Source organism: Apodemus sylvaticus, chromosome 6 (genome assembly GCF_947179515.1).
Source record: "Apodemus sylvaticus chromosome 6, mApoSyl1.1, whole genome shotgun sequence".
NCBI lineage: Eukaryota > Metazoa > Chordata > Mammalia > Rodentia > Muridae > Apodemus > Apodemus sylvaticus.
Window position 1 is genome coordinate 120,258,205 of NC_067477.1, and position 23,043 is coordinate 120,281,247.

At 39.5% G+C, this 23,043-nt stretch overlaps 1 protein-coding gene across 14 annotated transcripts in view; it reads left to right on the forward strand.

The window, feature by feature from the left end:
* Birc6 (baculoviral IAP repeat containing 6) overlaps nt 1-23,043 on the forward strand; it is a 178,184-nt gene that overhangs the window by 16,177 nt on the left and 138,964 nt on the right. For all 14 annotated transcript variants that reach the window (XR_007978414.1, XM_052186357.1, XM_052186360.1 and 11 more), the window contains exons 2-7: nt 3,019-3,200; nt 5,605-5,742; nt 13,967-14,160; nt 17,328-17,439; nt 18,157-18,239; nt 22,334-22,717. Coding sequence is in view for 13 of the 14 variants with exons in the window: in XM_052186357.1 (XP_052042317.1) it covers nt 3,019-3,200; nt 5,605-5,742; nt 13,967-14,160; nt 17,328-17,439; nt 18,157-18,239; nt 22,334-22,717 (1,093 nt within the window). In the remaining variant the exon portion in view is untranslated. The remainder of the gene's footprint in view (nt 1-3,018; nt 3,201-5,604; nt 5,743-13,966; nt 14,161-17,327; nt 17,440-18,156; nt 18,240-22,333; nt 22,718-23,043) is intronic.

A 23,043-nucleotide genomic window follows, 5' to 3' on the forward strand; every position in this document is an offset into this window, starting at 1 on the left:
TCATACAGTACTTGATTTTCCTACAGCTTATGGCTTAGTGGGAAGAGCTTTCTTATACAGGCGCATGGAGGGAGGGGAAAGGAAGGGAGGGAGGAAGAGAGGGAGAGGGAGACAGAGACAGACCCAGACCCAGACCCAGACTGACTAACCGACCTACTGACAGAATGACTGAATGACTGACTGTATAGTATGCCGGGTGGTGGTAATATTTAAGTTAGTATGGACTGAGATCTTAGTGGCTAAAGCAATACGTGAGGACTAATTTCCCTGTCTGATGTTGTTCAAAGAATCTGTAGCCAACTGTAAATAAATTGTTCCAGGTTCACAAAGTTGCAGTGTGAAAAGTAACTCAGCTGCAAATCAGGGCAGTTCTATCTGGAGGATACCCACGTGGGTTTATATTTGCAGCTCATGTCTGAAATTCTGTTTGGGACTTATAGATAACACACACATCCCCAGAGTGCCACATAGACTCTTCATCATTCCTTACAGAGCCCTTATTTAAGGCAGTCCAAGTCAGACTTCATCCAGCAGTTTGTGTGTACTCCCAAGGCGTCCGTCCGGCAGGCCAGAAGAAAGTTCCCTGCTAGCTCTGCTTCTCTTCATCACTCTGTTCAGACAAAGATGTTAATCCGCACATTGTGCTTGAGCTCCAGCAGGGTCCTGAGGGAATAGTAAAGCCTGTGTTCTGAGATGCTGAGAGACCTGACAGTGACAGTGCACGAGCCTTGGGCTCCCTGCAGGGAGCCGCACTGTGTTTTAGGATGAAAACCACCCGTGAGGTATTTTCAGTAGCGATTATGAAAACTTTGTCAGCTGGGTTTTGTGGCTGATGTCTGTGATTCTAATACACTTGGGAGGATGAAACAGGAGGATTACTGTGGGTTTGAAGCATGGGTTATCTATTATTATTCTTTTGTGCTTTCTATAGTGTTAATAGAACTGGTTGTATAATACACATTTTTATTGATCGATTGATTGATTGATTGGCTCCAGGGAGGGCCTGAGCAGGTAGCAGGCAAGCACGCTCTCACTGCCCTGTAGTTTGGCCAACTATGTTAGCTTTTTGATCCTGGATTCTTGTATTAGCATGCCTTCATAATTCATTAACATTGTTATGCATGTTGCTTGTTGAGATTTATCTTTGATTAATATTCCATTGTTATATGCTGTTTCTTTAAGCCTGCCACTCTGAAGCATATTTGGCTATTTTCAATATTTGGTGATTGAGTAGAGCTGTCATAAGCATCTGAGTTCAAGGTTTTATGTGAATATAAGGCTTTCTGTCTTCCATTGGAATGTAGAGGCATATAGGACATGCACACTTAACTTTATTTTTAAAAAGCTGCCAACCACTGCATGTTGTATTTTCATTAAAAACAAATCAGCTCTGTTACTTTTATATTCTTGAAGCACTTCATAATATCTGTACATTGTGACAATGTCTGCATTACCAGCTACTTACTCAGCTTTCTGACACTATAGCAAATACCTGGTACAGTCAACTTAATAAGTAAAAAGATTTATTTAGTAACTTTTAGAGATATTTCTTTGTTTTAGGTTTTTCTAGACAGGATTTCTCTGTAGCCCTGGCTGTCCTGAAACTCACTGTGTATACCAGACTGGCCTCAAACTCAGAGATCTGCCCCAAGTTGGGGTTAAAGGTTTGTGCCACCGCCACCAAGCTATTTTTAGAGGTTTTAGTGTTTGGGCACTATGGGAAAGAATACAGGGTGGGGCAGAACTGTTTTCCTGGCTGGGACATAGAGAGAAGGAAGTCCCCTAGTCTCCTTCAAGGTCCTACAGGGGATTGTGATTCCCTGATCAGAAGAGACCTTCAGCTTTTAGCGGTCCTTTATTGGAAGCAAGGTCTACTATACTTTATAGATCTTTGGAAAACATTTAATATCCAGATTTTAGCATCACCCAGAACGATCTGTATATTCTTTGCAATTGTCAAAATCCCAATAACTTTTATTCAGAAATTTAAAATAAAATCTCAATTAAAATTCATAGAGGATCTTAAGAGAATTTCTTGAAATATTCAAAGCAATCTTTTTGTTTGTTTGTTTGTTTGTTTTTTTGGCGATAGGGTTTCTCTGTATAGCCCCGACTGTCCTGGAACTCACTCTATAGACCAGGCTGGCCTCAAATCCACCTGCCTCTGCCTCCCACGACCTGGGATTAAAGGCATGTGCCACTACTGCCTGGCTCAAAGCAATCTTGCAAAAGACAAAAGTTAGGAAGGGATGTAACTCATTCAGTACTTGGGGGAAGGAAATTGATGGATTTAACTTCTTGATCACAAACCTAAACTGCAAAGCTATAGTAATTAAAATAGTGTGGTACTAAGGAAAGGGATATATATGGCTTAGTAATACAAGGCTTGGCTAGTATGCACAAGTGCTGGGTTGGGTCATCAACTGCAAATGTAAACAATGTGGTACTGATATAGATGTGGACAGACATAGACCATGACGGGATGGATAAAGTCTAGAGATATATCCTCAAACACAATGGTTTACGATTTTTGACAAGGGATCAAATCCATTATTTGAAGAGTAAGGATTCTGGGAAACCTGGTTGAATCTGTATGCAGATCACTGTCTCCATCCCTGTACCCTCAGAGGAAAAAGGAATAGTATGGTAGATATAACTTCCCTGCAGTTCCTTTATTCAACTCTATGACTTTAAGGTGTTGTACCACCTCTGCTCTTTGTCTCATGTAGATTGCCCCCCACTGCCGTGATGTCTTAGTTTTGTAGAAAAGCTTGCCTTGAACTTTCTGCCTCTGCTTTAGCCTCCTATTTGCTGGGATTGCAGTTGGGTGTCTCCATGTTCAGCTGTATAGAGCAGCAATATAGCTGCCAAGTTAAAATCAGTTCTGTTGAGACTGACTATATGTCATACTCCAGTCTGCTCTAATCATGGTTTTAGTAAACTTCTTTCTAGTTCAGTGTCTCAGACAGGATTGTTAGCTTTAAAATCTTAATTGTTGAATTTTTGTTCTCTTAACAGCTAAACCGGGTGGACAGGTGAAATGTCAGTATATTTCTGCTGTGGATAAAGTTATATTTGTGGATGATTACGCAGTAGGTTGTAGGAAGGACCTTAATGGGATCTTGTTGCTAGACACTGCTCTACAAACTCCAGTTTCAAAGCAGGATGATGTGGTCCAACTGGAGCTTCCCATCACAGAGGTGAGTGGAAACAGATTCATTGATGGAGTGTGCCATGCTGGAGGTAACCTCTGACCTCTGAGTAGTAAGTGAATTAAATTATCCTTAGGATATAAGTTGCTCCTAGAACATAAGGTTTATAAGTTGTGCTTTAAGGACATTGTATAGTTACAGGATTGAGTCATGGCCCACGCCTTTAGACACTTATCTTTCTCTACATAACTTAACTGGTGCTTGTTGAAATGTTTTAGTTATGAACTGTTTTTTTGGCCACAGGATAAGCAGCTGTAACAAAGATTCCAAGATACAGTGAATTAATAAACATGATAACTTATGTGTAGTAATAGCCCAGGGCTAGGTGTGGAGTTCACTCTGCCAGCTTCAACACTTCGGTTAGCTGGTGACTTGTACACAGTTGCTCTAGTTCCCACCATTTCTAAGTTGTAGGAGACCAGCGGAGCGCATCTTTCTTTAACCCCCACTTCTCTTGGTTTTCTCCTTTCTCTTTCACCTGTGTTCTATCTGTCTGTCTCTTTCCAGCACTCCTTCCCCTCTCTCCTGCTCTTCTCCTCTTCTTCATTCCCTTCACACCCTTTTCACAATGGGCACAATTTAGTTGCCCAGCATACCAAGACTGAGAAAGATTAGAATCTCATATAGCCCACGCTGGCTGCCGGCTTACTCTGTAGTCAAGAATAATTTTGAACTCTTGATCCAACTCTCAAATATTAGAAGATTGGCATGTGCTGTCACACTTGGCTCTGCTTAGTTTTTGTTTTGAGCTCTGTCTGTCTGTCCACAGACTCATAGAGATCTTTCTGCCTCTGCCTCTTAAGTGCTGGGATTACAGTTAAACCAACATATCTGGCTTTTTTTTGCTTTATTTATTAAAAACATTTTTGTTATTTTTGTTTTTGAAGACAGGGTTTCTCTCTGTAGCCCTGGCTGTCCTGGAACTTACTCTGTAGACCAGGCTGGCCTTGAACTCAGAGATTCCCCCTGCTTCTGCTGAGCCCTGGGATTTAAAGTGCGCACCGCCACCTCCCAGGTATTAGATTCCCCTTCCCCAGCTGCTCCCACATGTTTCTCATCTCCTTTCCCACCTCACTTAATTTTCTTGATCTAAAATAATGACAGGAAATAACAAAACAAAAAGTACACAAAGAACCCCATACAATCCATTTTGTGTTGGAGCTATTTGTGGGCATGAAACCTGCCCTGGAGTATGGTTGATAGAGCCAGTGGCACTCCATTGATTTTCTCTTGCTCATCACATACCAATTGCAAATAACTTGGCGAAGGGTAGGAATTTGTGTCTGCTACCCCTTTTCTGTATATTTTTTCTTAGTGCTAAATAAAGTATATTCAGATAGGATTGTAAATCTAGTGAAACCCTAGATTTAGATTGTGAAACATGTAGGAAACTTTAGGTTTGATCCCCATTACTGAGAGAAATCAAAGCAAGGCATATACACTTAGATTTTATTGTTCCATTTTCCCCCTCCCTCCCTCCCTCCCTCCCTCCCTCCCTCCCTCCCTCCCTCCCTTACTCTTCTCTTTTGGGTTTTATAGATAGAGTTTCTCAGTGTGACTCTGACTGTCCTAGAACTCTCTGTTGACCATGCTGGTCTTGAACTCAGAGATCCACCTGCCCCTGCCTCCAAAATGCTGGGATTAAAGGTGTGCACCCCTACCCAGCAAGTATTTTAAGAAAAATAAAGATTACCTTTATTTATTTGCGTTTGTGTCCATGGCATTTATATGGAAATTAGATGAAAACTTAAATGGCATCTGTCCTCTCCTCTTACCACGTGGGTCATGGGGGATAGAGCTCAGGTCCGGTTTGGTGGCAGCTGCCTTAATCTGCTGAGCCATCTCCTTGGGCTACAAATATTTTTTAAGGTGATAGTCATTGGATAGTCATTGTAAACAATCCCTTCTCTCTAGATGGCATTTACTGTATCATATTAGTTTTGGAAGTTAAGAATAGGATTCTAGACTTGGTTTTATAACTTGTAAATGCATATTTTTTTGTTTGTTTGGTTTTTGTTTTTTATCGACCATAGGTTTCTGTTGATTTTTAATTGAATCTGTAGCTAGCATTGCTGAGGCTTTTCATACTACTTGTTGAGTGGCTTTGTGTACAAAGAATCTTGTATTTGTCTTTAAAAGTTGACGTGTTTCACTTTTGATCATAGTTTTAGCTTGTTTATTTTTCTTTGTTTAATTTATGGTAATTGCTATATTGATATATTGCCGTCTGGCTACTATATTGAATGCATTGCTTTAATTCATTTAAATGATTACGTAGGTTTATATAAAATTAATTGTATGGTAAAGCTTTGTATAGTTAAAACTATCACAAAGAAGCTGAATAAAATCTGTTTTATTGTTTAATTTAATTTTGTTTTTTTTTTAACTTTAGGCACAGCAGCTCTTATCAGCTTGTATAGAAAAGATAGATGTTTCTAGTACAGAGGGTTATGATTTGTTCATCACACAGCTCAAAGATGGTTTAAAAAACACATCTCATGAAACTGCAGCAAACCATAAAGTTGCTAAGGTAAGGACTAACGTGTATCTGGGGCCATGATGGACCGAGTCCCTCCTCTGTTGTTCTCCCTGTCTGTCTGTTCCTCGGAGATGCTCTAACTGGCCCTTCCTCTTCGTTATAAGAGATAACATCTTCTATGATATGGTTGAAATGCCAGTGTTTCAGTGGTGCTAATGGTAGGCTAGTGCTCCACCATTGAGTTAAATTTATGGCTAGCTAAAAACTATGTCGTTGAGGGTCACTTTTTTGAAAAAAGATTTGAAATGTGCATAGATGTTTTGCCTTCATACATGCCTGTGTATTATATGCATATAGGACCCATGGAGGCCAAGAGGGCATTAGCTCTCCTACAATTGGAGTTAGAGACAGTTGTTAGCCATCATATGGACACTGGGAATTAATCAGAGGTCCTCTGGAAGTGCTTGTAACTGCTTCAGCCCCAAACTCAGTTTATTCCTTTTTCTCCCTTGACTCTGTGTGTGTGTGTGTGTATGTGTGTATTTCCTGCTTGTATATGTATGCAATACTTGTGTATCTGGTGCTGAAGGAGGCCAGAAGAGGGTTTCGGATACCCAAGAATTGGAGTTATTCACGGGAGCTGCCATCGGAGTGTTGGGTCTTGAAACTGGGTCCATTGGAGGACAAGCCAGTGTTCTAAACCCCTTAGTCATCTTTCCAGCCCTTTAAAGTTTACTTGTAATTCTTCTCTCCTCTCATCTCCTCTCCCTTCCTCTCCTCTTTTCCTTCCCCCCTCCCCTCCCCTCCCTTTCCCTCTCCCTCCTTCCCTCCTTCCTTCCTTCCTTTTCGGTTTTTTGAAAAAAGAGTTTACAAAACCCTGGCTGTGCTGGAATCCACTCTGCTCACTCTGTAGACTAGGCTGACCTCAAACTCAAGAGATCTGCATGTTTCAGCCTCCCAAGTGCTGGGATTAAAGGTGTGACCTGCCACCACTGCCCTACTTTTAATTTCCATGAGTGTTTTTGTTTATTATGTATCTAGGCTTCTGTGAATCGGAGAGGTTGGTGAATGAGCCTTTGTTAAGTAAGTTAAGTAAGCAAGCTTAATGAGAATGAGAACATATCTATGGAAATGAGGTAATTCCCCCTCCAAAAAAACCCTACTTATTAATGTGTATGGGGGAGTGGTGGGGAGAGGAAGAAAGACCAAGAGACTGCATGCCACCACAATGCCTGTATTAAGCACAAGCTGGGAGTCATTTCTTTTATCATGTGAGTTCTGGGGATTGAACTCTGATCTTCAGACTTACTGGCAAGTACCCTTAACTGCTGATCCCTATCAGCAGCCCCATTTTGTCTTTCTTTTTTCTCTTCTTTTCCCCCTTTTCTTCTCCCTCCTCCTCCAATCCTTTCCTGTTCTTCCCCCTTACCCTTCCCTCCCCTGTGCTTTTGAGGCAAGACCTTACTGTCCATCCCTGGCTGTCTTGAGATTATTAACCCTGGTTTCCCTGTCCTGAGTATTTGGACTACAGGCCTGTGTCAGAACACCTTGTTTTGTGTTTTCTTTGAAACTGATTTTTGGTAAGTTAGGTGAAGAGAAATTTCTTTGAGTAAAATCCTTGCATATAATTAATTTATATTATTCCCAGGTTTTCTCTTAAGTTGTAAGTATAATAGATAGCAACAGATACAAGGTTCATGCTCATCCATAAAGAGAGATGTAAAATCTTATAAATACTTACATCTATTGTCTCATAATAAAAAACCTAGTATTACACTGGTGACCCTCCTGCTGCAGTCCCCTGATGCTGGCATTACATGTGTACACTGCTGTGCCTGCCTTAATATGTGCATTGAATTTTGTTTTCTACATTGATCATGGTTTTACTAGTTTATAGTTTCAGCAGTGAAAGATTTTGTTTAAGAAAGCATAAGTTATACTGTGATATTCAGTAGAAGAAATGTTTTATAAGAAATTAATTTAAGAAATATTAGAGAGTTAAGCTGTGAAAAGAAAGCTGTGACACAAAGCGGGTCCGTTCAGGAAGCAGGAACAGAGAAAGAGGTGGGGCTGTTGAACCTGACGTGAGTCCTCCCGGTGTGAGCACATTGATGTCGTAGTGCAGTGCCTTTGCACTTAGTGAGCGCTCCTTACAGCCACCCTCACCCCATGGCTGTGACGTCTTTGTTAGGAAAGCTCATCGTTAGAATACAGTAACTGGGATGTTACTGTGGGGCTCTTAAACAGCTGAAATAAACATTGTCATTGTTGGTTTTCCCCTGTGGTTCTTCAAATCCTTTTGATAAGTAAGCTTTTCATTTATGAACAGGTTAGATTTAGAAGCCAAGATTTTTATTCTGTTTCTGTTAATACTAAAATAATACTATTAAATACTGAAATTATATATAAGTGTGTGTGTGTGTGTGTGTGTGTGTGTCTGTGTCTGTGTCTGTGTCTGTGACTGTCTGTCTATCTGGTCTTACAGTGTACATATTGGTTCATAGAACTATATGCAGAAGTCAGTTCTTTCACTAAATTGGTTCTAGAGAATAAATTCAGATCTTAGTGACAAGAGCTTTGTCCCCCCCAAACCATTGCACTGGCCATCAAATCTTCTTTTTCCTTTTAGCAAATTTTTCTAGTTACATAGGCCACTGCTTTTAAGATTGGTTAAGAATATGTTGGGCTCAGTTTTCTGAGTGCTGGGATAATAGTATACTTCATCAAGCTAAAGCCTTTTCTTTCATCTGTTTTTATGTGGTAGTGTTTGAATTTTGTACAGTGTATGGGTTGGTTCATGTGTGTGCAGAGGCCAGAGGCTGACATTTAGTGTGTACCTCTCACTGAATCTGGAGCTTACTTGTGAGCTTAGGCTGATCAGCCCATGAGCTCTTAGGGCTGGCTCTCCTGTACCTTTCACCCCATTGTTGGGTTACAGACATGTAGCTCTGCATAAGACTTTGATTTGAACTCAGATTCTCCACTTGTTTGACAGTCACTTTACTGACTGAGCCATCTCCCCACCTCTAAAGCTTTTTCTTAATAAAATTCAACTTCATTAAAAACAAAAATTAAGCCAGGCGGTGGTAATCCCAGCACTCTGGGAGGCAGAGGCAAGCGGATTTCTGAGTTCGAGGCCAGCCTGGTCTACTGAGTGAGTTCCAGGACAGCTAGGGCTTTACAGAGAAACCCTGTCTCAAAAAAAAAAAAAAAAAAAGTGCACATGCTGGAGTGCACTGTGCATCTAATTTGTGTTATGAACCTATAATTAGAGTCCTGTGACGTGGACTTCTTAACTTCTAGGGGGTCACTACAGTTAGTTTTAACTATTAGTGGTCATGGTAGATTTCCTTTTTTCAGAAAAAGGCTCTTTCTGGATACCTTGTTAAGTAAATTTCATGAGTAAGAGCCCATTGCTGGAACTTTTTTTTTTTCCTTTGAAATACTTTTCTTGGTCAGAGGTAAAGTCTAGAATACTAATATGGTACAGAAGATGGTCTGTTTTCCATACTTTAGTATGTGTGATGTTTTGGAAGAAGCACTATGAGCTGAACAGGTATATGTACATGTACAATACACTTTTGCTATGGAAAATAAGTTGCTGCTCAATCTGTTTGGACTTATCCAGTATAGTCAACCTGGCTAGCTGACTATATACCCTCAAAAATAGCCAGTGGCAGCCTCATTATAACTTATTAATTCAAATAAGGCAGTCTGTTCAAATATGCTAAGTATTAACCCTCCGGGGCAATATTCTGACATGCTGGATCCATAGAAGCTTTATCAAGGTTGTACATCCCTGGATGTACATCCAAGGTTGTACATCCTGGGGAATTGTTGACTCTTTTTGGCCTGCCATGTCTTATTAAAACATTTAAGTTCATAGCCACTCTGTCTTCCAGTTTGATATTAGTGGCTTAAGTAGTCTGTAGACGGTATTAAGATGATAAAAATTTTTACAAGCTGGATTACAGTAAAGAGCATGAGACATGGACTTAATATTAAATCATGAGTACTCAGTGTGGTCCCTGCCAGGTTAAAGTAGTGTTTAAGATTAACACAGATTTCTGGCAGAATTTTATAATTGCCTACTAGGTATCTGAGAATTTGTTGATTTGCTTTGATAAAGATACCTCTTTTGGGTCAGCATCTGAAATGTTTCATACTTGGTAGTTTAATTAACATTTTTAAAAAATGTTTTGTTTTTCTGAGATAGGGTCTAGTTAAATATCCCTGGCTGTCCCTGAGGACTGTGTAGTCTAGGCTGGCCTCAGAGTCACAGTGATCCTCCTGCTTCTGCCTTCCAAGTGCTGGGAGTAAACACATTACACCTTTTGTAATCCCCAGTTCTTCAGGAGGTTATTGACACTGTACAAAGGCCAACGCAGGCAGACTAAGTGGAGTTGAGAATTCAGTTACTACCTCTGTTACTTTGCAGGTGTCTTACCCAGTTGTTAATCTCAACAATTTTCTCAGGACTAAGTGCTGCTTTTGTTAAGTATTCTTATAGGAATAGAATGACCCAGGAACTTCTTGGCCTTTGCTGTCCTAATGATCCTTGGATAGGAACAGCGTTCGCGTGGGTAGTTTCTCTCTTGCTTGTGCTATATCTCTTCCATTTATGTCTTTGGAACCTGAGAAATTACTGTGCTATGGATTGTTGGACCCACACCTTTCAGGAAAGGAAAGTACACTTGAAACAATGGGGATTTGAAAACTTAACAAAAATAAAATAGAGTGCAGCTGTAAAGGCACTTTCCACTAAGTTTGATACCTGTGTGTGATCTCTTAAGACCATATAGGAGGAGAGAACTGAGAGTTTTCCTGTGACCTCCATGTGCCCACGGCACACATGCAAACAAAATATAAAGACAAAAACAAAAAACAAACAAACAAAAAAGCAAAAAGAAGACAGATGATAAGAAAATAAAGAAGTAGGTCAGTGATGGTGCCTTTAATTTCAGTACTCAGGAAGCAGAGGCAGGCGGGTCTCTGAATTTTTGGCTAGCCTGGTCTATAGAATGAGTTCTAGGACAGCCAGGGCTATACAGTGTAACCCTGTCTTAAAAAGGAAAGAAAGAAGAAAAGAAAAGAAAGGAGGAGGGAAGAAAGAAAACAAATAAGGAAATCGAAGGTAAAAGGTATCTCCATTTGTTTCAGAAAGCCATTGATATCACAAAACAATCACTAGTCCTCACATCAGAGCCCACATGGATGTTTAGTTAGTTCATTGCTACTTTCTTACAGTGCCTCACTCCAGCAACCCATGGCTAGCATTTGTAGTGAAATGAAATGCTTGTAAGTCCTTCTGAGGGACAAACTTCCAAGTTATGACTTACAATATGTAGTTGGAATTATATTGTAGGGTCTTTTTCCAAGTGGGCGTCAGACTTGTTCTTTTGTTTCTGCTTCACCTTTATTTTTTAGTGCTGAGACCCTTTCAATGAGTGGGCTTCTCATCTATTAATAGGCTAAGTTTAGAAACTAGGTAAGAGATTTCCATTCTATTTTTTTCTTTTTTGATGTGCATGTATATGTTGGCATGTTTGTGTGTGTGTGTGTGTGTGTGTTTGTGTGTGTGTGTGTACACATGTGCATGTGTGCATATGGAGGCCTGAGGTTGCTATCAGGAATTATTCTCTCCATTCCCCCCTCCCCCCCTCCCCCCCCCCCCCCCCCCCCAGATAGGGTTTCTCTGTGTAGCCCTGGCTGTCCTGGAACTCACTCTGTAGACCATGCTGGCCTCAAACTCGCAAATCTGCCTTCCTCTGCCTCCCAAGTGCTAGGATTAAAGGCGTGCGCGCGCCGCCCCCCCCCCCCCCCCCTTCATTCTTTATAAACTGAAGCAGGGTCTCAATCAGACCCAGAACTCATATGTATGGTTGGTCTTAGGAGCCAGTTTGCTCTGGGGATTTCCTGACTCTACCTTCCCAGACTGACCTTGAAGTCAGCTCCACCCAGAATTTATGTGGGCTTCTGGGGGTTCCAAACTCCAGTGCTCAATGCTAGTAACTTGACCTTGAGTCATCTCTCCCGTTGTGTGGTGCTGAGAATTTAACCTAGGGCTTTGTGCATACTGGCAAGCACTCAGCTATTAAGCCATAACCTCAGTCTTCATTTTTTTTCTGCAATTCAGATACTATTTCTTACCATTAAAACTTTATGGTTATATGCCTTAGTAGTAGTATACTAGTGTACTAGTGTGTACTGGACTGAATGGGGACAGTTTTAATATGTGATCTGGGAACAGAGCATGAAAATGAAATTAATATATAGATTTATTTTTTTTCTGGGAAAAATACAGTTGGAACCTTTCTAGTCTGTCCCCTCCCCTGCCCACTTTGTTTATCCACTTGTTTATCATATTAGGAAATATTGTATATTAATATATACATTAATATTTATATAGTATTAAATGGTTTTGGTTTTTTTTTTTTTTTGAGGCAGAGTCTCTTGATGTAGCTCTGAGTGCCCTGGACCTCACTATGTAGACCATGTTGCCCAAGAGCTTACAGTGACCCATCTGTCATCTTTCAAGTGATGGGGTTAAGCATGTGCCCCATCACTCCCAGCTCTACTTACTATTTTTTGAAATTGTAAATGTGTGTGTGTGTGTGTATGTATTCATGTGAGTTCCAGTGCTCTCAAAGACTGTAAATGTCAGATCTAGGGCTACAGGCCATTGAGCCACTTGATGTGGGTGCATGGATTTTTATTCATATCTCCAGCCTCAATAATATTAACATCTATTGGATGTTGTTCATGATGGAGTTCGGCTGGGCCTTAATGTTTCTGAATATAAAACTCATGCTTATAATTTCTACTTTTGGGTTATGATGAAGATAACACAGACATAAATGTGCTAAGATGAATTAAATCATCACTTAGAGCAGTAGTGGTAATTGTCCAGATTCTTCTTGCTATGGAAGACGGAGTGAGGGCCCGCCCACCTTGTGTTTAACATTGTTCATACAGGATGAAGTAGTTATTAGACTGGTGGGCTACATCATACTGCGTTCTCTTTTTTGGGAAAAAGGGTTTGAGAGACAGTCACATTCTGTAGCATAGGCTAGCCTGTAACTCATATACCTCAGAAAACTCAGGACAGTTTTCCTGCCTCAGATTTGTAAGTGTTGGGATAATAGGTGTGACCTATCTTACCTAATTGCTATTATCTGCTGTCTTGTCCTAAGTTGTCGTTTTCAAAATAGGGTTTCAGTTTTTCTTTTTTGTAGCTCTGGGATTGAACTTAGGACCTTGTTTATGCTTGGCAAATACATGGCCATTGAGCTCATGTAAACTTTTTTTAAAATATTAAATAAAAATTCAGCTCTCTGGGTGTGGTGGCATATACCTTTAATTCCAGCACTTAGGAGGCAGAGACAGGTGGGTCTGTGAGTTCTAGGCCAGCCTGGTCTATATAGTGACTTCTAGGATGGGACTATGTAGAGACTCTGTCTCACAAAGGAGCAAGAACAGCAGCAGCAGCAGCAGCAAACAAATAGGCCCGGAAGACAAACCAAACAGTGTTTAAAATGAAAGACGTGTTTATATTTATGAGATTTAGTGTGATCTTATGATATATCAATACATTGTGGAGAGATTAAAGAAAATGAAACATTGTATATCTGCCACCTTACAGGTTTGTTTCTTTCTGGTGAAAATTCTTGAAATCTTTTCTTAAGTTTATTATACAGTAAGTTGTTATTTCTGTCCAGAATGCTGTAAATAGCATTACAGGAGTGATAGGTTGCCGGCTTGGTGATCACTAGCTAGATCATCACGTCCAGGCCTCCCGTATGCTCACATCAGCTTAGATCACAGAGTGTCACTGTACTCTGGTGCTATGAGTTACATGGTATGACTTTCACACTTTCATGACATCATTTATATTTCTCTTTCTGTTCCCATCTATTGTAATTAAGTTGCATATTGTCCTTCACCTTTATCTTGTTGTCACAGAATGGTGGAGTTGCTACCTTTTAAAAGGTTTTGCAATGATACCTTTGTGCACGCACCTGTGCACTCACACACACTACCATACAGTATCTATTTATCCTCTGATGGAGACCTTGCTTGCTTTTGTGTACCTTGACATTTTTTAATAAAATACTTAATTTTTTAATTTTATGGCAAATTCTTGGTGTAAACAACAAATTGATAATATAATTGACATTAGGGATACATGGTTCTTTATTGATCAGCTAAAGGTAAGATTTTGGTTAAAACTGTGGAGAAGTATTCCATTGCTTATTATATTTCTGTTTTCTTTCAGTGGGCCACAGTTACATTTCATCTTCCTCATCATGTATTGAAGTCTATTGCCAGTGCCATTGTAAATGAACTTAAGAAAATAAATCAAAATGTTGCTGCCTTACCTGTGGCGTCCTCAGTGATGGACAGATTGTCTTACCTCTTACCCAGTGCACGTCCAGAACTTGGAGTCGGGCCAGGCCGTTCTGTAGACAGGTAGGATCCTTGTTCCTGGGGTATGCCAAGATTGAATTTCAAGTTTTAGGATTAAGTAAAAACTACTGCAAATCTAATATGATTAGCATGTATTGAAAAGTAGATTTTTACTTATATGTAAATGTCATAAGCTGATGACTGCCGTTGGACATATCTTTTCTTTTTCTAAAAGAATTCAAAGGGACTTCCAAGATTATATTTTGAAGATTCCAGTGCTAAGTGAATATATGAGGACATTTTAAGCCATTTGTTGATTGGATGTGTAGTATTTTGCCATTGTTGAAATTTACTGACCTTTGAGATGAATTCTGACAAATGTTATATAGAAGTGTGAGTGTAGGTAAAGTGCATACTGTTATCACCTTGGAAAGGTGGGATATGATCAGAGAAATACATTGTAAATACCTGAAGTTCTCAAAACAAACATGTGAAAATATTTCATTGAAGGGAGTATGGAGGAGTAGGTATGATTAAAATAACATTGTATTCACCTATGAAGTTCTCAAAGCAAAAATACTGCTCTCCCAGCCCCTTAGTTCATTGGAGTAGTTGCCTTAAAAATTTTATGCTGTTTGCTCTAGATTTAAACAGTACTGTGAAAATCATACCTCTACCATCAGTTTTTTTTCAGATTTATTGAGTATCTAACTTACTCTGTAGACCAGGCTGGCCTTGAACTCAGAAATCTGCTTGCCTCTGCCTCCCAAGTGCTGGGATTAAAGGCGTATGCCACCACTGCCCGACCCCCTTTACATTATTCAGTTGCCTTATTTGTATTAAGTGATTAATTATTACAGACACAGTTTCTATTAATTGCATTAGCAAGTAGTGAGGATTTTCAGTTGCTGGAGTAATAATGTTGTTATCTGTGTTTTTTGGTCAAATTAACAGAGTATGCCACATGAAATTTGAACATCAGGTGCTAAGTGTTTTGACTATCTTGGAAATATTCTTGGAACCTATTTGTAAGGGAACAGAGAAAAAGAGTGTGAGATTAGAGCAGGTGTTGTTTGAGCAGTTCGAACCTTGAGATCTTAATGACCCAGCAGAGCTATTTTACAGTTATGGTGCTGTCTCTGAAGATGCTACTGCATACTGTGATAAGTGTTGTATTTTAGGGAATGAGATAATGAGATAGGATTGTTGTTTTGTTTAGTTACTTGTGACAAGAAGTAACTTGAGGAAGGCTTATTTTAGCTTATAATTAGAGGCTATTATAGCTCATCATGGGGACTAGGCTTTGGCAGGAGCTAGAGTACATTGGCCATACTGCATGTACAGTCAGGAGCCAGAGAACAGAGAATGCCTGTGTTCAGATTAGGTTTTCCTTTTTATTCGTTTCATTCATGCTTGAACCTCAGGGACAGGCTAGTGACTCCCAAATTAAGGGTTTTTTTTTTTTTTTTTTTTTTTTCCCTCTTCAGTCACATTTCTTTGGAAGTACTCAAGCAGACATGACTGAGGGATATGTTGTCTAGGTGATTCTAAATCTGGTCATATGTTCCTTCTGTGGATGGTAAAATATCCTCAAATACTAATTTGATGTAGTTTCCAATTATTTCATTAATAAATGAATCTACAAACACTTGGGGCCAGGCAGTGGTGGCACACGCCTGTAATCCCAGCACTCTGGGAAGCAGAGGCAGGCGGATTTCTGAGTTCAAGGCCAGCCTGGTCTATAGAGTGAGTTCCAGGACAGCCAGGGCTACACAGAAAAACCCTGTCTCAAAAAAAACAAAAACAAAAAACAAAACAAAACAAAAAAACCTTGGGTGGACATAGTAAGTTGAGACTAGCCTGGGCTATATGAGATATTGTCCTTTTAGCAAAGACATCATCTCTACATGGAACTTGTCTAGCCCTCAAAATTTGTGTGTGTGTGTGTCTGCATCCTGGGCTAACAGAATTGCTACCTGGTATACTTAGCTGAGAGTTGAGCCCAGGGTCCTGTGCTTCCTTTGCATTGCTGGGGATTGGATCCAAGGGCTTAATGCATGTCAGGCAACTGCTTCAAGTTCTAATATTGTTGTGCCCCTCCCTTTCCCAGCACATGCTCTTAAAAGTCAGAATGCAATCATGAGTCACCTAGAACAGTACTGTTGGAATATTACAATATTGTTGAATGAATTGGAGAATGAATTTGGAGAGCTATGTAGAAATTTATTTTTCTGGTCTTTTTTTTTTTTTTTTGTGGTCTTTCTCTGTTTTTTTTCCTTTCAGTTACTGTGTAAACAGATGTATGAGCAAGAGGAAGCTTTGCTCATAGTATGCTCTTATCAGAAATTTTGGACTTTAGTTTGTTATTGTCCTTAACAAATTCACTGATGCCCTGAATTATAGTTTGACATAGCTTTGAAGTGAAGCATTTTACAATGAGCATGTGAAGGTTTTATTTTCCAGGTAGTCTCATAAGGTTGTCTTTCAGTTCATGATATTTTTGCCTCAGGCTCCTGAGTGCTGTGGTTATAGGCTACACTTTTCAAAATTACCTAGAGTTTCTGGCCTTAGTGGTACAGACCTTTAATCCCAGTGGGGAGATGGGGCTTGTGAGTTTTAAACCAGCCTGTTCTACATAGTGAATTCCAGGACAGTTAAGGCTGCACTGTTGAAACAAATAGTGTCTCAACCTAACCTAAGCTAAAGTACACTAAAGTAAACCAAACTAAAGTTTGATAGAGCTATGACTCCTCTGGAGGAAGGCTTTCCTAGAGAAAGAACACCCTCTCCCCTCTTCCTACCTCGGATTTCTAGTTAATAAAACAGCCAGGAAAAAAAGAACAAAAAAAAAAAAAAAAAAAAAAAAAAAAGAAAAAAAGGAAAAAAAGAACAAAAAAAAGAAAAGCAATAAAAAGGAAGCACTGCCTAAATGTTTAGACAGTGTATCAGAGACAGACGCCCACCAGCTTGTGGCCTGAGGACAAGGTGCAGGCCTCTCTGCCAGTCTCTTCATTTCTTGCTCTCTCATTATTAGTTATTGAACCTACCTGTGGAATTAATTTGACTTCTATAGTCACTAATCAGATTTTCTGTTTCTTTACGGTTGGGGAACCTACTAAAACAATCATTTTTAGTTGAAAATAAAAATTTGAACATAATTCCCATTTTTTTTTAATAGATATTTGAGTCTGGGTCTTCCCTCCAATTATATACTGCTTCTTTACTTTTAGGGCATTGATGTATAGTGAAGCTAACAGAAGGGAGACTTTCACTTCATGGCCTCATGTTGGCTACAGGTGGGCACAGCCGGACCCCATGGCTCAAGCTGGATTTTATCACCAGGTAAAAACAGCATTAATAGAGTTTTTTTTTTTTTTTTTTTTTTTTTGGTGCAACCTAGCTATGTAGTTTATTATGATGTTAGTCCTATGTCTTACATTATGAATGTAATGGACATACAATTATTGGGTTATTTAATACTCAATCTTTCAGATTAAGACATTTGCTTTTTGCTATCAAATTGATGTGTTCTTTAAATGTCACTTTTTGGGAAATTTCTTTGGATATGTGTTATTTTCACATATATAACTTGTATAATCTGGTAGTTGATTCTTGAGTAGCAGTCATTCTGCAAGGCAGGAAGTAGCAAGACACTAGCACATGGGCTTGAGTGGTGTGCATGAGCTGCAGTCCAGTCAGAAACATGCAGTGAGACATTGCACCTAGTTATTTATGCGTTTATATATTTACTTTCTATCCAGGGTCTCACTATGTTGCTCTGGTTTGCCTGAAAATTTATTGAACACTTACTTAGGTATGAGTGGAGTAATAATATAAATTTTCCCCCCTTGGAAAATTGTACTTGGAATTGGTTTTTGAAAAGAGTTTTTCTTGAAACGACAATTTTAATGGTTGAATCTTCGTTTCCCCCTTTCTTCCCTTCTCCCTCTCCTCTCCGTACCTGCCTGCTTCCTTTTCTCCCTCTTCTTTTGTTTTCTCCTTTACTTGTTTTCCCTCTTTCCTCCCTCCTTTCTCCTCTATTTAAACATAATTTCGCAGCCTGCTTCATCTGGAGATGATAGAGCCATGTGTTTTACTTGTAGTGTATGCCTCGTTTGTTGGGAACCTACGGATGAACCTTGGTGAGTCTTAAGTTTTCTAGGCATAATAAGCTAAAAGTTACTGTCATAGTACTTCTAAAATTTGCTTTTTTGATTTTGATGTAATCTTTTTTTTCTTATGTGTTATTGTTGCTATCTTAAGATAGTGAGCTAGTTCTTTTTTTTATCGAGACAGGGTTTCTCTGTATAGCCCTGGCTGTCCTAACTCACTCTGTAGACCATGCTGGCCTTGAACTCAGAAATCTGCCTGCCTCTGCCTCCCAGAGTGGTGGGATTACAGGCGTGCACCACCACCACCCAGTTTAGTTCTTTCTATATTATGTCATAAGACTTTCTAAAATCTGCATAGGGAAAATACTAAAAGATAGAGCTCTTATCACACCAGAGGCCATGTTATACCAACCATAGTACTACATTAGCAGTGTAGTTCTGGTTCATGGAGAAACGCTAACAGAGAATTCATGCATGGAACTATTTATAGTATACAGTTTTAATTTTAACCTTTTTCAGAGCATCTTCAGCCTGTGAATTATAGTGTACAACATTTTATTACTTGATTATCATTAGATATGTAATCTATTATCTATTATGAGGCCTTATTTTAGAAGAATAAAAGTTTACCAGGGGGTATGTCCAGTAAGCGGTAGAAACAATTTTAGTTTTCAGATATGACACATAGTCTGTACTAAAATTGGATTGAAGTTTCATGTTTATTAGTTGACATGAATGCAGTGAGTAAACAAAACCCCAAAAAACCATTATTTAATCTACACTTGAAAAATTGCACATCATATAATATATTACCTATTCACAGTTTTATTTTAGTTTTAATTTATGTGTATATTTGTGTATGCATACACACATGTGTACTAGTATATCTTCAGAAGCCAGAAAAGAGCAAAGGATCCCTGGATCCTGCTTTGAGCTGCCAGCCTGCTCTGAGTGCAGGGAATAAACTCAGATTCTCCGTGAGAGCACCTCGCACTATTGGCTACTATTAGCTATATTTCTGACCCCAGTGCAAACACCTGTGTCTAGTTGCTTCTGGGCTTGTCTGAAACTTACTGTGCAGTTGACGTTGGTTTCAAATCTTCCTCTCCTTTTCTTTTTTTTAAATTTAGGATCTCATTATGTAGTTCTTACTGACCTAAGACCAAAGTGTCTTAGAATTCAAAATGATCCACCTGCCCCCTCTACTTCTCTAGTACTGAGATTAAGGTTGTGTGCCATCATGCCCTTCCTGGCTTCAGATTCTAGATACTCCCACCAGTGTATTCTGGGTTCAGAGGAATGTGCCAGCACACGGTTTCTTTTTCTCTTTAAGACGGAGTCAAGGCTTAAAGTGAGTCTAGGTTGCAAATCAACTGACTGTGTAACCCAGGCTGGCCTCAAACTTGTCTCAGTTTCCTTAGTGCTGGGATTATGGGTATAAATCACAATGGACAGCTTTTATGGTACCTGTATTCTTAACTTTTTTTGTGTTGGGGAGGCAGATTCAGAACTTCATTTTGGGCAACTAAGTACCCATCTTTTTTTGACATGCTGAGGGGTTTGCACATGTACCAGAATATGGGATTCCAAAATCCAAGAATTTAAGAGTCTGATGTTTAGAGTTTACTGCTCTAAGTGCTAGGAGAAAACTGGGCCCTTGAGCATGGGTGCTTTCCAAATCTTCTTTGTTTTTTACTCTGTTATCACTATTTTCAAACTATATATGGAAAGAGAAGACAGTATGTATGTTATTTTTCCTTTTTTTAATTAGGTATATTCTTTATTTACATGTAAATAAAAAATATATCCAAATCTTTTAATTAAGAGGGAAAAGGGGCAGTTTAAAAGGATGAGGAGGCCTTGCTCGTTTGCTTATGGGAATTGAAAGCACTAGTAGGGAGATTGACTTCTTTAAGAAGTAAAAATGGAGCTGGGCGGTGGTGGCGCATGCCTGTAATCCCAGCACTCTGGGAGGCAGAGGCAGGTGGATTTCTGAGTTCCAGGACAGCCTGGTCTACAGAGTGAGCTCCAAGACAGCCAGGACTATACAGAGAAAGCCTGTCTGGGGAAAAAAAAATCCAAAAAACAAAATGAAACAAAAACAAAAACAAAAAAAAAGAAGTAAAAATGGATATTCTTGCTGGGTCTGGTGTTCCATACCTTTAATCCCAGGCCTTAGGAGATGGAGGTAGGTGATCCCTGTGAGTTCAAGGTCAGCCTAGTCAAGAAAGCGATTCTAGTATAGCTGGGGTTTGTTACATAGAGAAACCCTGTCTCAAAAAACAAGCAAGCAAACAAAATATGTATTCTCCATCCTCTGTCAGTTCTGTATTTACCTCTCTACTCAAAGGAGCTAATTCTTTTTGTATGCTTGGCTTTATAACAAGATTGGCCATCACAGTGAAAAATTAGAAAGATTTTAAATGCCCACCAAGAGTGCAGTGGCTTCTGGGAGGCAAAGGCAGGTGGATCTCTTGTGAGTTTGATGCCATTCAAAGCTACAAACTGATACTGTTTTTCTTTAAAAAAAAAATTGCTATAGCCAATATAGTGTGACAAATTCATGATAGATGAGTGGAGAATTAGAAGAACTTTATATATACTTCAAAATTTATTTTATGTATATGAGTACACTGTAGCTGTTTGCAGACACACTAGAAGAGGACATCTGATCCCTTTACAGATGGCTGTGAGTTACTGTGTGGGTGCTGGAAATTGAGCTCAGGTCCTGAGTCTTAACGGTTGAGCCATCTTTCCAGCCCCAAGTTTATATTTTTGTTTACGATTCATTTATTTATTATATTTAAGGGTGTCAGATCTCTTTACAGATGGCTGTGAGCCACTATGTGGGTGGTGGGATCTGAACTCAGGACCTTTGGAAGAGCAGTGGGTGCTCTTGACCTCTGAGCTCTCTCTCCAGCCCCAAGTTTATATTCTTCAGTGATCATTGTCAGTAACATTCTGTATTTTCTTGTTTTACAAAAGCTGTTAGAGTGGCTCAGTGCTACTGATGACTTAAAACTTTTTGAAGTAATTAACAAAAATAATAATAAAAAGTAATAATTGTTTTTTCTCCATAAACTATAAAAAATATTTTAGAGCTAAACTGGTTAAGATCATAAGAATCTTATTTGAAAGGTGATAAGAGATTATTATGATTAGCTATAACTGAAGTTGGCTTTTAGTTTTATATAGATACATGTAGCTTCAAATATCTAACTTTTTTTTCTTTTTGGTTTTCGAGACAGGGTATCTCTGCGTAGCCCTGGATGTCCTGGAACTCACTCTGTAGACCAGGCTGTCCTGGAACTCAGAAATCCGCCTGCCTCTGCCTCCCAGAGTGCCGGGATTACAGGCGTGCGCCACCACTCAAATATCTAATTAAAAAGTTAAAACTCAGTTAAGAGAAGGTAGAAAGGGGAAAATATGCTAGAACTTAGCTGGGAGAGCCTGTAGCTCTAATATGTGCTTTGTGGTATAATGTAGAAGGGTTTATGGAGGAAACCTATGCATTACATAGTGCCAGGGTATCATAACAGTAAACTGCAGGTGTTGTGTGAAAAGAAATATGTCTGTTCTGGAGCACAGCTTGTTTTGTGATTAAAATTTTCTTTTTTTTTTTGCCTTGGGTAAGGAAACAAAGATTATTATGTCTTTGGTAGCAGGGTCCTGGTCCCAAGTATTTCTTTGAAATTATAAGTAAGAAAATAAACAAGGAAACAACAGAAAACCAAAAGGAAATATAAAAGACTTAGGAAATCAGACAGTTTTATCATGATTTGCATTGTAGTACTGATTCCACACTGTATTAAGTTAAATTGAGTACAGCTGTTAGCAGTAAACGCCCATCATATGTACAGTGTGAACACTGAGTACTTTAACTGAGATTGCGTGCTCGCGTAAAGCTAGGCTTAGTTGAGGGATGGGAATGCCACTGAGTAGTGAAGTACTTGTTCTACGTGCTCAAAGCTCTGGGTTCCATTCCAGTGCTCACAGCTGCCACTGCCACCCTCCCCATGCCCCGCACAGAATGTAAGAGTAAGACTTTGAATGTCTGTATAAAGCCGGTAGGCTTTTAGTCTCTGCTTTTCTCTTCAGTAAACTTCCCCTTTTCCCCCTGTAAGGTCTGAACATGAGAGACACTCTCCCAACTGCCCCTTTGTGAAGGGCGAGCACACCCAGAATGTGCCCTTGTCAGTCACACTGGCGACAAGTCCTGCGCAGCTCCCTTCTGCAGATGGAGCTGACAGAATAGCTTGCTTTGGCTCTGGGAGCTGTCCTCAGTTTCTAGCTGCTGCGACCAAACGTGGGAAGATCTGCATATGGGATGTCTCCAAACTCATGAAGGTGCACTTGAAGTTTGAAATTAATGCCTATGACCCAGCAATTGTGCAACAGCTGATCCTATCAGGAGACCCAAGTTCAGGAGTTGATTCAAGGAGACCCACTTTGGCATGGCTAGAAGACTCTTCTAGTTGCTCAGACATACCAAAACTGGAAGGAGACAGGTACGTGGCTTTTTTATGTTTTTAATGTAGTATTTATAGTGGCACATGTTTTCTTTTTCTAAATTTCATTTTCATAATGAGATAGCAAAAAGTGGGTCAAGTTACAGAGTAGAAAATAGATGTTTAGCTAGAAGCCTGAAGGTTATATGAAATTCGGGAGTTTTTCATTCAGATTACCACAGATTAATTGGATCTGATAGTTGGAACAGTCTAGAACATAAAGTAAGGATTTTGTCTCAATAGATCAAAAAATAGCCGGGCAGTGGAGGTGCACGCCTTTAGTCCTAGCACTTGGGAGGCAGAGGCAGGCGGATTTCTGAGTTTGA